At 38.2% G+C, this 12,431-nt stretch overlaps 1 protein-coding gene across 1 annotated transcript; it reads left to right on the top strand.

Moving 5' to 3' along the window:
• Positions 1-60: 60 nt before the first annotated feature.
• LOC145910856 (uncharacterized) lies at positions 61-11,878 on the top strand. Its single transcript, XM_082998068.1, has 26 exons — positions 61-275; positions 429-588; positions 735-982; positions 1,107-1,180; positions 1,373-1,442; positions 1,500-1,564; positions 1,663-1,765; positions 1,910-2,052; positions 2,476-2,539; positions 2,755-3,171; positions 3,284-3,339; positions 3,460-3,590; positions 3,714-3,813; positions 4,723-4,861; positions 5,076-5,218; positions 5,655-5,821; positions 6,000-6,156; positions 6,317-6,409; positions 6,773-6,929; positions 7,194-7,386; positions 7,531-7,696; positions 7,906-8,004; positions 8,091-8,237; positions 8,478-8,603; positions 9,396-9,506; positions 10,648-11,878. The coding sequence occupies exons 1-26, from the start codon at positions 146-148 to the stop codon at positions 10,681-10,683; spliced, it is 3,495 nt and encodes a 1,164-aa protein (XP_082854194.1). The 5' UTR covers positions 61-145; the 3' UTR covers positions 10,684-11,878.
• The last annotated feature ends 553 nt before the right edge of the window (positions 11,879-12,431 follow it).

Below are 12,431 nucleotides of genomic sequence, written 5' to 3'. Positions count from 1 at the left end.
ATAGCACATGCAAAACTGAAAGGGATAATATTGTGGTGCTGCGCTGCTAAGTGATATTTTGTTTGTTTCTGTCACGGCAGTTAAATAGTAACATGAAAAACAAATAGTTTCTGTTGTATTTTGAGTGGGGTTCTCCTGACACATCATGAGTTGGTTTGGTTTTTCTGATCTTGCAAAATCTGCAATCAGTGAAGCACAAAAGCGCATAGACAAAGTTTTGGATATACAGGAGGATGAAGAAGCTTCACTTAAAGCAAGTTTAAACAAGTCTCTCGGTAAGACATCCCAACTGACAACTGTAATCTAACACAATGCAGCAGTAAAACCTAATGTTAACCTGTCTTAGATATGTGTTCTAATAATGACCAAGCAAGCACTTTTGGAATTATTGAATTGTTCTCGAATACGTTATTTATTTTGCACAACAGATTCCTCAATATCACCCGTCAGCACATCAGCAAAGAATGATCGACACTTATCGTCATCTGCAAGGAAATCTGGATCTCAAAATGTCAGAAAAAAAGGAAAACCTATGAAGCTTGGTAGTTCATTGACCAGAAGCAATGACACCAAACCACGAAAATCAAAGTAACAACCTGTATTATAAAGTAGTACAAGTGCTGCCATATACAGTCTGTACCAGTTTACAAAAATTGAAGATCTAATTCGAATGTACTCGTATTGTAATAAAGTGAAACTTTCTGGTAGCAAACATTCGACTTTATATGTTGCAGTTCTTCTACCAGTCTGAATGGAAACTTGTCAACAAATCTTTCCCAAGATAACTTTTCCGAAATTTCCTTGGACCCAGATGAAGACCAAAATATATTACCTGTCCATCAGCAAGAGGACTGTGCAAATGCACCTAATAACTTATTGCAAAATATTGAAAAACAACACCAAGCTTCTGTCACTGTGAAAACTGCTAGTGTCACAACTGCTGCTGAAATAGGAGAAAAGAAAGAAAATTTCAAGTTATCAGGTAAAAGAAAAGTTTACAGATATTTTATGCTATGCTACCCAAGGTTGTACTAAAATGGTTAAAGTAGAAATGTTTATTTCAAGTTGTATGTATAGTGTAGTGTCAAAATTTAACTTTTTGTTAGGTGTGCAATCATTTCCTTCTGAAAATGTCAGCTCAAACTTGAACAACCAAGTTGTTTCTGCAGTCAACGTGCAGGTACATAGCTCCAATGTAAACATTGTTAATAAACCTAATTGATTTTATTTTTCCTGTAATAAACACTGTTTTCACCAAACCTTGTGTGAACTTTGTTACACAAAACCTTTTGCTTGTGTGAAAGGTTTCAAGTCTGCTGCAAATACTGATATGAGTAAAGGCAATCTAAACCTTTCAAAAATTATTTACCAGGAAAGCAGAGAATCAGGTGGCCTTCTTGATATTGACCATTGTGTAGAACCCCCAATACAGCCCACCAATGGTTTGTACTGTGTCATACGTAACGATACAAGAATTGAAATGAAATATTTTGCACCAGGTGTGATACCATCTCCAGCCAGAGACAGCATCTCCATTACAAAACACCATGAGGGAAACACTCCTGTAAGTTTTTGTAACAATTGTATCCAGTGTTAAATGACAGTTACATGGTAAACATGCTAGTTTCAACTTGCCTCTTACATTTGTTCCGGTTATGGCAGGCAACTAACAATCCTTCACTGCATTCGCCATGTGGGTCAACCACCACTTCAAGTGAAATTGACATCCTTGATCATGAGAGCACTCACAGTGAAACGTCATCAGGTTGGATGGTTTTTCATAACTCCATGAAACTCTAATTCATCTTTAAAGCAAAACAATTGAAAATTTACTTTTTAAAATCCATTACAAGTTTGTACATAAACTTTCGAAAATGATTCTGTTTGCTCTAACCATTTTTATTCATAGCATCCAAGATGAATGAATTCGATATCCACTGCCACATGATTGGCACAGAGAGCAGTTATCACACTAGAATGTCACAAGACAATTTTGACAGTGAAGCTTCAGACATTGTACGGATTAGTGGATATTGTTCTTCACCTTTGTCAGTAAGTCTAAAATAGTTGCAACGAAATACAAGACTTTGAAGCCTTTGTTTTGTTCACTGATTATATTGCCCACTATTTGCATTCTCTACTGTAACGTACTGTACTGTATCAGTGGTTCTTAACTTTTTTCTTTCATTTTTCACTTTCAATTTAAACAGAATCTTTATTTCCCACTAATATTTAAATTTTGAAATTTATAATTTAGGTATTGCATTTTTATCGAATGGCATGACCAAATGCCAATACGTATAGCATTTCACTCCCAACTACTTTTGTAAACTTCGGTGTAGACTTTACATACCTGCAACTCTATAATTTTACTAAGTGGGAAATTTCCCACCGGTTAAGAACCACTGCTCAACATGTTTGAGCTGCCACAAATCAAATCTAAACGGTAATTATAAATTATGAAACATTTTTTAGTTGGATGGATATGAGAATAGTGCATATAGATCTCCAGATAAAGTTGGTAAAGCATCTAATGAAGGTATGTTGTAGGTGTACACTGTTAAGCATGCTTGATAGCATCTTAAGTCCTAGCTGCATAGCGATCTGTCCAGGTATTTTTTACTCTGCGGTTTGAGGTCAATGCTGTCATGCTACGATGTATGCACTGGCATTTTCATTAAAACAATTTTTACTTTTTGTGAATAAGCATTTATGGCATATAAATATTCATCTCATATACTTTTGCTTCTTCAGAGTTACAACCTTCAAGTGGATTGGAAGATGAACCTGCAACTTTATTTCCTCCTATCCAGCATGACAGTTCGACTGACGACAACCCACAGGACTCAATATCCATTTCATCAGAGGAGGAAACACAAAGACTGGCTTGCAATGATGAAAACATGGATGATAGTCAATCTTCAACAGTACATGCCGAAAATCCAACCATTGATTCCATAACAGCGACTGCTGAAGTAATGAATGACTGTGCCGCAATTGACACTGAAGTTGTCCCTGAAACTAGTGATGAAGTTACCACACATACTGTTGTGGATGCAACAGACAGAAGTTTAGAAGAACCTCTGTTGCAGGTCTCCGGTAATGTCACAGCACACCTGGAGGAAGAAATATCGCAAGCTGCATTGGCTGTAGATGATTTACCCAAACATGGTCAGTATGTACAATGTTCACTGCTACAGGTGTTTTTTGTGTCAACTGTTAATATTGAAATGTTCAGTTTGTGCATTTTTTCCTTTTATCTCTTCCATTTGTGACTTTGTAGATGAACAGTCACCTCAGGGGATACTGGTGGAAAATGAAGATGTTGCTGCAGAAAAGGTATCAAAAACTGCTGTTCTAATTATATGACACATGTGATTTAAATGTGTTGTTAGCTTAACCATTGACTAAGATTTGGAGGTTCATATCGAGTTAACTAAATGTTGATACCATTTTTAGGTTATTGAAGGTGTTTCCCCTCATGCAATTGATGAAGCACCAGTTGATGAAAAGTTTGAACATTATGAGCAACAACTTGTTACCCTTAGTTTAAACAATGCCAAACTATCCGAAGAGAATGATAACCTAAGGTATTTTGTATATTTAAATAAGCCAAAACTTTTTTTGATGTCAATATATTTGTATATTTGGCGATTTGTTAAGGCCAAATGATAAGGCTAATGAATTTAATTTTATGTATTCTCATTTTCCAGGTCAGAGGTGAACAATGCCAAACTGCAGGCACTCAACAGTTTTGAATCGGAAAGAGAAGAGTTTTTGAAAACAATTGATTCTCTTAACACACAACTACAGGTAATGCAACAATGGATGTAGTAGGTGGCGCTCGACTAGGTTAGGTGTAGAGTTCCTAAGTGTACCTTACTTTAGAGTTTATTGTCTGTTTTAAGGAAATATACCCCGGGAAAACAGACCTGGCTTCAGTAATATAATATTATCATTCATTCCTTCCAATCAAAATATGTTTATTCTTTTAAGCCTTGTGAATCCAAACAGTATACGTTACATAGTTTTATTTGAGTCTCATATAGAATTAGTATGGAATAGCATCTGAATAAAATTACCCAATGCCAGACTGCAACACAGGCAGAGGAAACAATTTGCACTACATAATGAACTATCACTTAAAGGTTCACATGGCAAACAGGATTTGCTTGGTAATTTAGCTTGGTAATAATAAGATCGTTGCAGTACCTACAATGTGCCAGTTTTTGACCACAGGAAATGCCGAACAATCTGGTTCAATGTTTAGCATGAAAAAACATAAACAAAACAATGCGTACAATTGTCACATAATTCATTTTTCAGTAGATGTTTTGGTTATATCACCTAATCCACTCTCAATGTGATAAAATCTGCCACCAGTACGGTATTAATAAACACCAAGTATTGTGTTTCCACTCAATGGGGGAATGATTGGGGTACTACAACAGAATATCTGTTAGACAATGAATTTTGGTACTATTGTACAAGTTGTTTTGTTTATGCTTAATCTTTCCAAAGCCAAGCCATGTTAAAGTTCTATGTGGAATGTTAATATTTTTGTTTTAATATTTTGAATACAATTTCCCAGCGTTTCTGACTTTATGAACTTTTTTTTGTGTGTGTAATTTATCCAACCAATATATTCACTTGTGCAGGATATTTCTCTTTTCATACTCTACTTAAATACTACATAACTACAATTATACCCTGTCTATTAAGCAATCGGAATCCACCAATGAAAGGTTGACCACAAGTCTGCAAAACAGCAAAGTTGAACTCAGCCAGAGGTTAAGCAATGAACAAGTTCAACAACTTATATCTGAGAAGGAAGAATCTATTCAAGGCTTACTTGAAGAAGGTAATACATAAAATCCATGTCTGGCAGAAGAAACGACATTGTTGGATCGACACGTCAAGAAAACTTTTTGAGTTTGTTTAGTTGAAAAAAAAAAACACTTTGTGGCATATTTATTGCTTTAATACTAATGCAAAGAGAGTGTCTTTAAAATTAAGCGCATTTTTTGTAACTTACATTCCTAAACCCTTAACGATGCGAATTACTTTCATCCCAGGCGAAACACTATCGAAAAAACATCTTCAGCAGAACAATTTAATCAAGAAGTTGCGAAACAAAGCTAGCGAACGTGAATTGAGTTTAAACAACCTCACCGAGAAACTGAGTAAAAGCGAGGAAGAAAACCAAAACTTGAAAGAGGTTTGCGCTGTTTATTAAAATATAAAGTGTGAGCAAGCCCTTGGGAGAATCCAATTGTTGACTGAACAAGTGTGTCTAAAATTTCATGACAACGCTGTAATGTTCCTGCTCAGCCCAGGATCGCGAGTTCAAACCTCACCAGGAGCTTGATTTTTTTAATCTTGCTCCGACTTCAGGAAAAAGTGGCTGATCCCGCTAGGCAGCAATGCCTGGGCTGCGAAGCATGTAAACGTAATTACTTGACAACCTTTCACATTCGTGTATTGTGTTTATCTCTGCGTACAAATTGTTCTTTAATTATCAACAATTATTAAAAGGAGCAGTTCGGCCTACTTGGTATAGCAGTGCTTGGTGATGAACTGACAAAGAATCAAAAACTGTATCAATAATACGAGTTAAAAACTAGTAGAGAACTCATGGGCTTGCTTATTTTCAGAAACTGGCTGAACTGAAAGGTCGAAGCACCGAAGATCGTGGAACCGCCGAACGACTCACTGAAGCGTATGAGGAGGGCGCACTACGCATCAATGAGCTTGTAAACCAGCTTGAAGATTCTGAAGAGAAACGAAGAGCTGCTCAATCCACATTAGATGCGGCTTACAAGTACTATCACTTAACTGTGACTTTCTTGGGCAAACGTAGTTTGTTTTAATGGCTGTGTAGACGTAAAGATATATGCGTGATTAACATGAAAGAATAGTTTAAATGCTCCACCGAATGTAAACGCTTTATTCATTGATTGATTCTGCCAATTTGAAAGCGTCTAATTTCTCACATACAGGGAGTTGGCGGAGCTGAACAAACAGCAGGTGGCAATAGAGAGCGAAAAGGAAGACGAGATTCGGCGGCGCGAGGAGGCGGTAGAGAGACGTATGCAGCAGGAATTAGAGAAAGTGGAAATGGAGCATGAACACCAGAAGCATATGATCCACCTGCAGGTGAACATCAGTACATTAGTAATACCTTTTGTGGAAAAAAAAACTGTATCTGTGCTGATTTGCTGTGGGAAAAATTGCACACATATCCGCAGCAAAATTCTGACCACTGTTTCTATCGTTTTGGATTTTTTTACCATTTGCAATCATTATGGCGTCATAGATGTCGGAGTTGCGAGATGCGGTGGAGCGTACTGAAGCCATAGCAACCAGGAAGGAAGATCAGTGGCGAAAGGAGGTGCAAGACCTTCAACAGGTGCGGGTTCGAATCGCGGCGACGGTTCCAATTTTGTGGAAACATCACTGTCCAACTAAAATGTTTAACTACAACTTCTAGTAATGTTTCATGCTGGCATGATTGACAGGATCGCCCCACTGCGCAGGTCCTTGGCGATCACAGCTATCGTATCGAGATCATTAGGTTGACAGGCTTCGCAGCCCAGGCATTGCTGATTCGGCTAGGCTAAAATAAACCCAACAACTTCTAGAATATTATTAGAAATTTTGATAACTCGACACAAGGTATTAATTCGAAGCATACTAGATTGTTTTTATGGCGTGTTCTTTGCTTGTACAAAGTATTTTTCCATATGTAATAAAACCTCAACCATCCCCGCAGCGATTGCAAGACTCCGAGCTGAGAAACCATGAGCTGAGTGAGGGAATTACCGAATCTACGAGACCACTTTTAAGACAGATGGAAAACCTGCAAGCAACGCATTCGGCTCAAGCCAAGACGTGGGAAGCGCTTGAAAAGAGTTTAACTTCCAGACTAGGTACAAAATCTATGTAATCCAACTAATAAATTGCAGAGGTTCATCTGGTGAAAAGAACTATGTATTGTGATGGACGTTTCGAATGCCTTTTCAGCAGACTAACGCCAGAACAGCTTTTATTAAATTGCTTATTTGCGACTTTGCAGTATAGCTCGAAAATTTTACTAATAAATGCTTTGCGCTCTATAAAAAATACGAAAAAATAAAGCTAATGTTTCTGCGAATTGTTATTATCCTTTTCGTAATCATATCCGTTTCGTACAGGCGAGGGACAAACCCAGTTAGTCGCAGCACAAGATAAGGAACGCACTGCTCAGATGGCATTGGTCGAACTCAAGTCACGAGTTACTGTCGCCGAACGCCAGTTGTCGGATGAGCGGAAAAACAAAGCTGATCTCTGTGTTGAGTTGGAAACTCTCAGAAAGAAATCGAACGAATTTGACGCCGCTATTGAAAAGTGAGCGTTGGTTCATTTTACTCCATATTTTCGTAAAGCATTGCAAAAAAACTTGTAGGCGTTGAACGCGGAGTCAGTGACGCATAGAAATCGTAAGCAAATTTACGGTTTAGGTTAAAATGTTGATATGACGTTTCCCAACAGATTAAACCGTGAACTGGAGATGAAGGATCACACCCACGCAGAAGCCATGAGCAAGGCAAGAAAAGATCGCTTGACTTTAGAAAATCAGCTAGATATGGAGAAGGTTCGGGGCGAAGTGGAAAAGAAAAAGTTCCAGGCTCAGTACGAAAGTCTGCAGAGAGAGAAGGTGAATAAATTTGTTATTGTTTGTTGTTGGCCACACAACTATGAATTTGCCACAATGACTTCTACCAATGTGTAGTTATAATCATTAATTATTGTGTTTTTTAATGTTTTAAGAACAAAACTGCCATGCACGCAATTGTTTAAAACGCATTGAAGCAAACGTTTCGATTAAACACTGATATTTATCGGGGGCATGCGTTCTTTTTGCAGGAAAAAATTTCATGGATGAGTCGTTCGGAAAGTATGACGTCAGCCAGTATGCTCAACACCGACGTGGAATCTGTCGGGAGTGCCGATACCTTTAATCACGTACGTCATTTGGTTTCCTAGCAACAAAATCACACACAGCATTGATTTCTACCAGTTGTTTTATATTGCAAGTTGATTTTTTGCAGGTTGACGCTTTTGATCGACAGTTGAGCGTGACAGGGGCACCTAGTGGTGTTTATGAAAGCCTTCGCTCGGCCGCTAGCGGTTCCTCGCTCCTAGAAAACTTACAAGCTCAGTTAAAACAACGGGACGGTGAAATCGCACAACTCCAGGTTTGTATTTATTCTTTGGTTCATAATTTTTGTTTTAAAAACGACGTAAAGCTGGTAATCATTGTTAAAGTTGGAGTAGAATAAATTGATGACCAAATGATCTCTATTTTGCTGATCGAAAAACGATTAGGGCAGGATTTATTTTGTAAAACAAAAGATTATTTAAGCTATACAGTATTCTTATATACGAACGCAAAAAATAACTTTGGTAATGAGATAAAGGCAACTTTGAACGAACAGGGTGAAATCAACACACTCGAACGAACTCGCTCATCCATGGCTGAAGAAATCGTCCGACTCACGAACGTCAACGAGGATCTGGAAGAAACCGCCACGAAAGTAGCTGAAGTTAAAGTCAAACTGCAGGTGAGTTGGGTCACTTGGGTTTGACAATTTATGGCAATGTGAACGACCTGCCACTCACACGCCACAATGTTTGTTCAACTGTCGTCCTCAAATTCGTCCCGGTTTGCACCCGGTTTATGGGATTACTGTTTGGCTTGTTACGTAGTCGTCCTTCATAAGAATGCTCTTACGGGCAAAAGAGCCGTATTTTCTGAACGTGACTGAAAATCGCGCGTCCGAATAACACATTGCAATATTCTTTGAGTGGACATCGAGCAAAACTGGGAATGAATCTATAATATAACATTTTGTATTGTGCAACATTTTCTTTTCTTTGAGTAAACACTTTGTACGTTATAGTGACCTGAGGCGCAAAGCAAGCACTTAATTTTGTATCTTCACTAAATCTATTTGTGAAAGAATCATCATTTGCCTACGCTTGAGAAGAAAAATACTTACCACACAACAAAATGTTTAGTATTGCTAGGTTCCTTTTAAATTTGTGCTGTTAATGAACTTACACGGTAAAGGTATGACTGATCAGCAACCGTTTTGGGGATTAACCTGAAGTGTGGTTTGTTTGTCACGTCATCCCGACGTAGCTTTTTCTCAGGTGGCACCACATATAGCCCACCTTGTATGGTGAAATCGTGTTTTTCGTGTTTGCCAGGGGTGGGTGGCATTCATCTGTATTTGTTGTATTAGCGGTTGTTTGAAGTGCTCTCTGTTTTATGAGAGGTTTAGCACTGAAATGTCATCGCTCGACAAGGTTTTGTGTGGACAAAGTCTAATGACGTCATACATGTGATGCAGGAGATGAAAGCGCGTCATGATGCAGTGTTGACGATGTACGGGGAGAAAGCAGAGGAAGCTGAAGAGTTGAAATTGGACTTGGAAGACGTAAAGGCCATGTACCGCCAGCAGGTAAACCTTTAAATATTTTAACTGTTTATTACCGTGGTATAAATAATATAACTGTTCTATGATTATTATTGGACATAGCATCCACTCGTATTACCATCGGGATGTATATTGTTTTAAAATTAGACGAAGCACTGAATTCTTGGCTGTTGGAAAAGTGTTTGACAATTTTGCGTCGTATCGTAAAATTTGCGTATTTGCATTGCGCCTTTTCATACCGGAACACAGGTTGATTGTTGGACGTTTACTGCCCACTTGAAAACCGGGAGAATATTTTCTGTAAGGTTATATTGATCCCACGTTTATTATTTCTTAAAATCAATAAAAAGTAGACTCGACGAAGCCCGTTAAGCGGTCGTCGCCCCTTACCTGAGGGGCAAATTGCTTCCCGGTGTCGGCTATAAAGCTACTCTTCCACTGTTTAAACTGGCCACCGACGAAGGAAAATGTGCGGTTTGTGTGCCCTGCGTCAGGTATATCCTCCTAAATTCACGTTTGGACACACGCTTGTTTGGTTTGACATTTAGCGAAAACTACATTTGTGTTGTACAGTTTGACATTTAGCGAAAATATATTTCTTCACAAACACGTCCAAATATATTTGTCGCGAATGTCATACAGGAGACCAACTTTATCACTATCTTTATTAGTGAATTTAGAAATTAACCTTAACCTCTTTGGCCATACCGCGCTCCACTTGATTCCTCTCTGTTGTTTAATACCTAGTTATGTGAACTCAAATCGTACTTCCACAAGTGTAAGAATTTGTTCCTGACTAGCTTGCCAGCTTGCACAATGCAACAGACACTACACAAGACCGTGTAGGTCGAAGCAGTGTGGTCACTACTGTCTGCAGCAAAATAAACCAACTCTGTTCACCTGTTTCGATGAGGTTTAAGGCCCTTTACTATAGTCTTTTGGGCTAGTATCTATTCGTTTGTCAATTGCTTGTCATATGTTGCACATCGCATTTTTTTTATCAAAAAAAACAAAAAACACTCTTGACTCTGGCTTTAAAGAGCAAAGAAAACAGTTCAAACGGTAATCCTTTTTTACGCTTTGTACGTATAGAACCCGCAGTTAAAACTGTTGGTAAAGGTAATTCGTTCCCAAGATGAGTTACTCTCATGCATTCCCTTCACAGATTGACGCACTTCTTAAAGCCGAAAAAACAACGTAACAACGCGCCTCCATTTCATACAATCTTGTAATATGGTGTCCGGAAAATGATGCCAGCGTATAGTTCAAGACAAAGATGCAGAAGTCCCTGAAAGAATGCTTAATTGCATTTGTGCGTAACAATGAACCCTGGAAAACTGTTTGGGTGTCATTTTCCAATGCAGATGAAAGTCATAACATTTCAACTTATTGAAAAAATAGTAGTTCTTTAACTAAGAACCAATGTGAATTAACAAAAAGTGCCTATTGCGTCCGAGCTTGGTGGCTTTGCAAAAGGAATCTAATATAATTAGTTTGCGATAATTTTCCAGGTTTTGAAAGCATTGTTTAGCGGAGCAACACACTAATTTTGTTTTGAAGATAACGATACATTTATTATGTGTTTGTTTGTATGTATTTATCGAGATCTATATACGAACGTTTCTCTGCTTCGTTTTTACATTCGCTACTTTTATATTTATCCAATACTTTAGTGAAAATCTTGACAAACCAAACTTTGACTTTCATTTATTTAAACAATCTTTAACAAAATGTTTAACCTGTAGAATTTCCGTGCAACTAAGACGAGTGTTGAATCTGAAATACCCCAACGTGTGTTTCCGTCAGTTGCTGTGATATGAGCTCCATTGTTTGTTTCATTTACTGTGGTGCCCAGCACAATGAACACTCCGGGCCTATCGACTTGCCCAATTCATTTCTGTGCAAAATACCATAACTATTTGACCCTTGTCTTGTGACAAAAAAACATGCAGAAAATATTACAACAATCTCATTTACAGCTAGCGTTGCGAAGTTGGCTTTCGAAGCAAACCTTAGAAGCCATTGAAGCGGTATTTGCGTTGCCAGGTTCCCTTTTGTAGACCAAATCAGTTTGAATGGATAAAAATAATTACATAGGTGACACGCCTACTTTACACCCCTTTTTCATAGCCCCGCCCACATCAACGTGCAACCTGAATTATTTGTTGGTGCTCTTTCGGCAAGTCTTTCTACTGTTCGTGTTTACAGTGTGACTTCTCTCTACCCTGTTGAAGCCCCGGTCGCCTTGTTTGCCCGCCCACAAATAGTAGCAATGCATTGATGTGCACTTGTGCAATAATAATTGCGCTTTTATGCCTTTGTTGTCCTTTTGTTCCTGCTACTGCGTTATTGTTATTATTCCGACAACAGAATAATACAAAAGTTTTTATTCGGCAGTGTTAAAGCTGAGGTGCGTAGTAATTTCTGTGAACTGCAGGGGTTTTCAGCTTAATCATTTACAATAGTTAGGTGAGGTATCTTGATCTAGAGTATGGGCATTCGCTTTTTGAAACTAATGTCGTTAAAATGATGGATTATTGAACAGTTCCAAGTCTTATGTCATTTATAAGGTACAAAAATTTATGTTAAAGCAGTCGATACCACTGGAAATACGCTGCTTTATTGGTGACAATCAGATTATATCAGCATGATGGATCGCGCCAAACAGATTATATCAAATCAGCATAAACTGGAAAATATTTCTATTTTGAATTATGGACCTTCCGCGGGTGTATTAGGCATATTTTGTTCGTTGTTTATGTGCAGTCAAGAGTTAAAACAAGTAGTTGTTCAAAGAATGTTAAAACTGGCGCTAAATCGTGTTGCTCCTCCACAGGTTCCCCGAAAAAAAGATAGGATTTCTATGACAACCAGAACGCGCGCCGGGCTCCATTGCTTTTTGCAAAGTGTTGTTGTTGCTGAAGCATTCTGTTATTATTGCGATATTGC

Source organism: Ascidia mentula, chromosome 8, assembly GCF_947561715.1.
Source record: "Ascidia mentula chromosome 8, kaAscMent1.1, whole genome shotgun sequence".
Lineage (NCBI taxonomy): Eukaryota > Metazoa > Chordata > Ascidiacea > Phlebobranchia > Ascidiidae > Ascidia > Ascidia mentula.
This window is presented reverse-complemented; position numbering and strand designations above follow the sequence as displayed.

Excerpts from the sequence above, each read along its gene's own strand:
- LOC145910856 (XM_082998068.1), top strand. The coding sequence starts at position 146 with ATGAGTTGGTTTGGTTTTTCTGATCTTGCAAAATCTGCAATCAGTGAA. Across the intron at positions 7,387-7,530 it reads TTTGACGCCGCTATTGAAAA|ATTAAACCGTGAACTGGAGA; the intron begins GTGAGCGTTGGT and ends GTTTCCCAACAG. Across the intron at positions 9,507-10,647 it reads AGGCCATGTACCGCCAGCAG|ATTGACGCACTTCTTAAAGC; the intron begins GTAAACCTTTAA and ends TTCCCTTCACAG.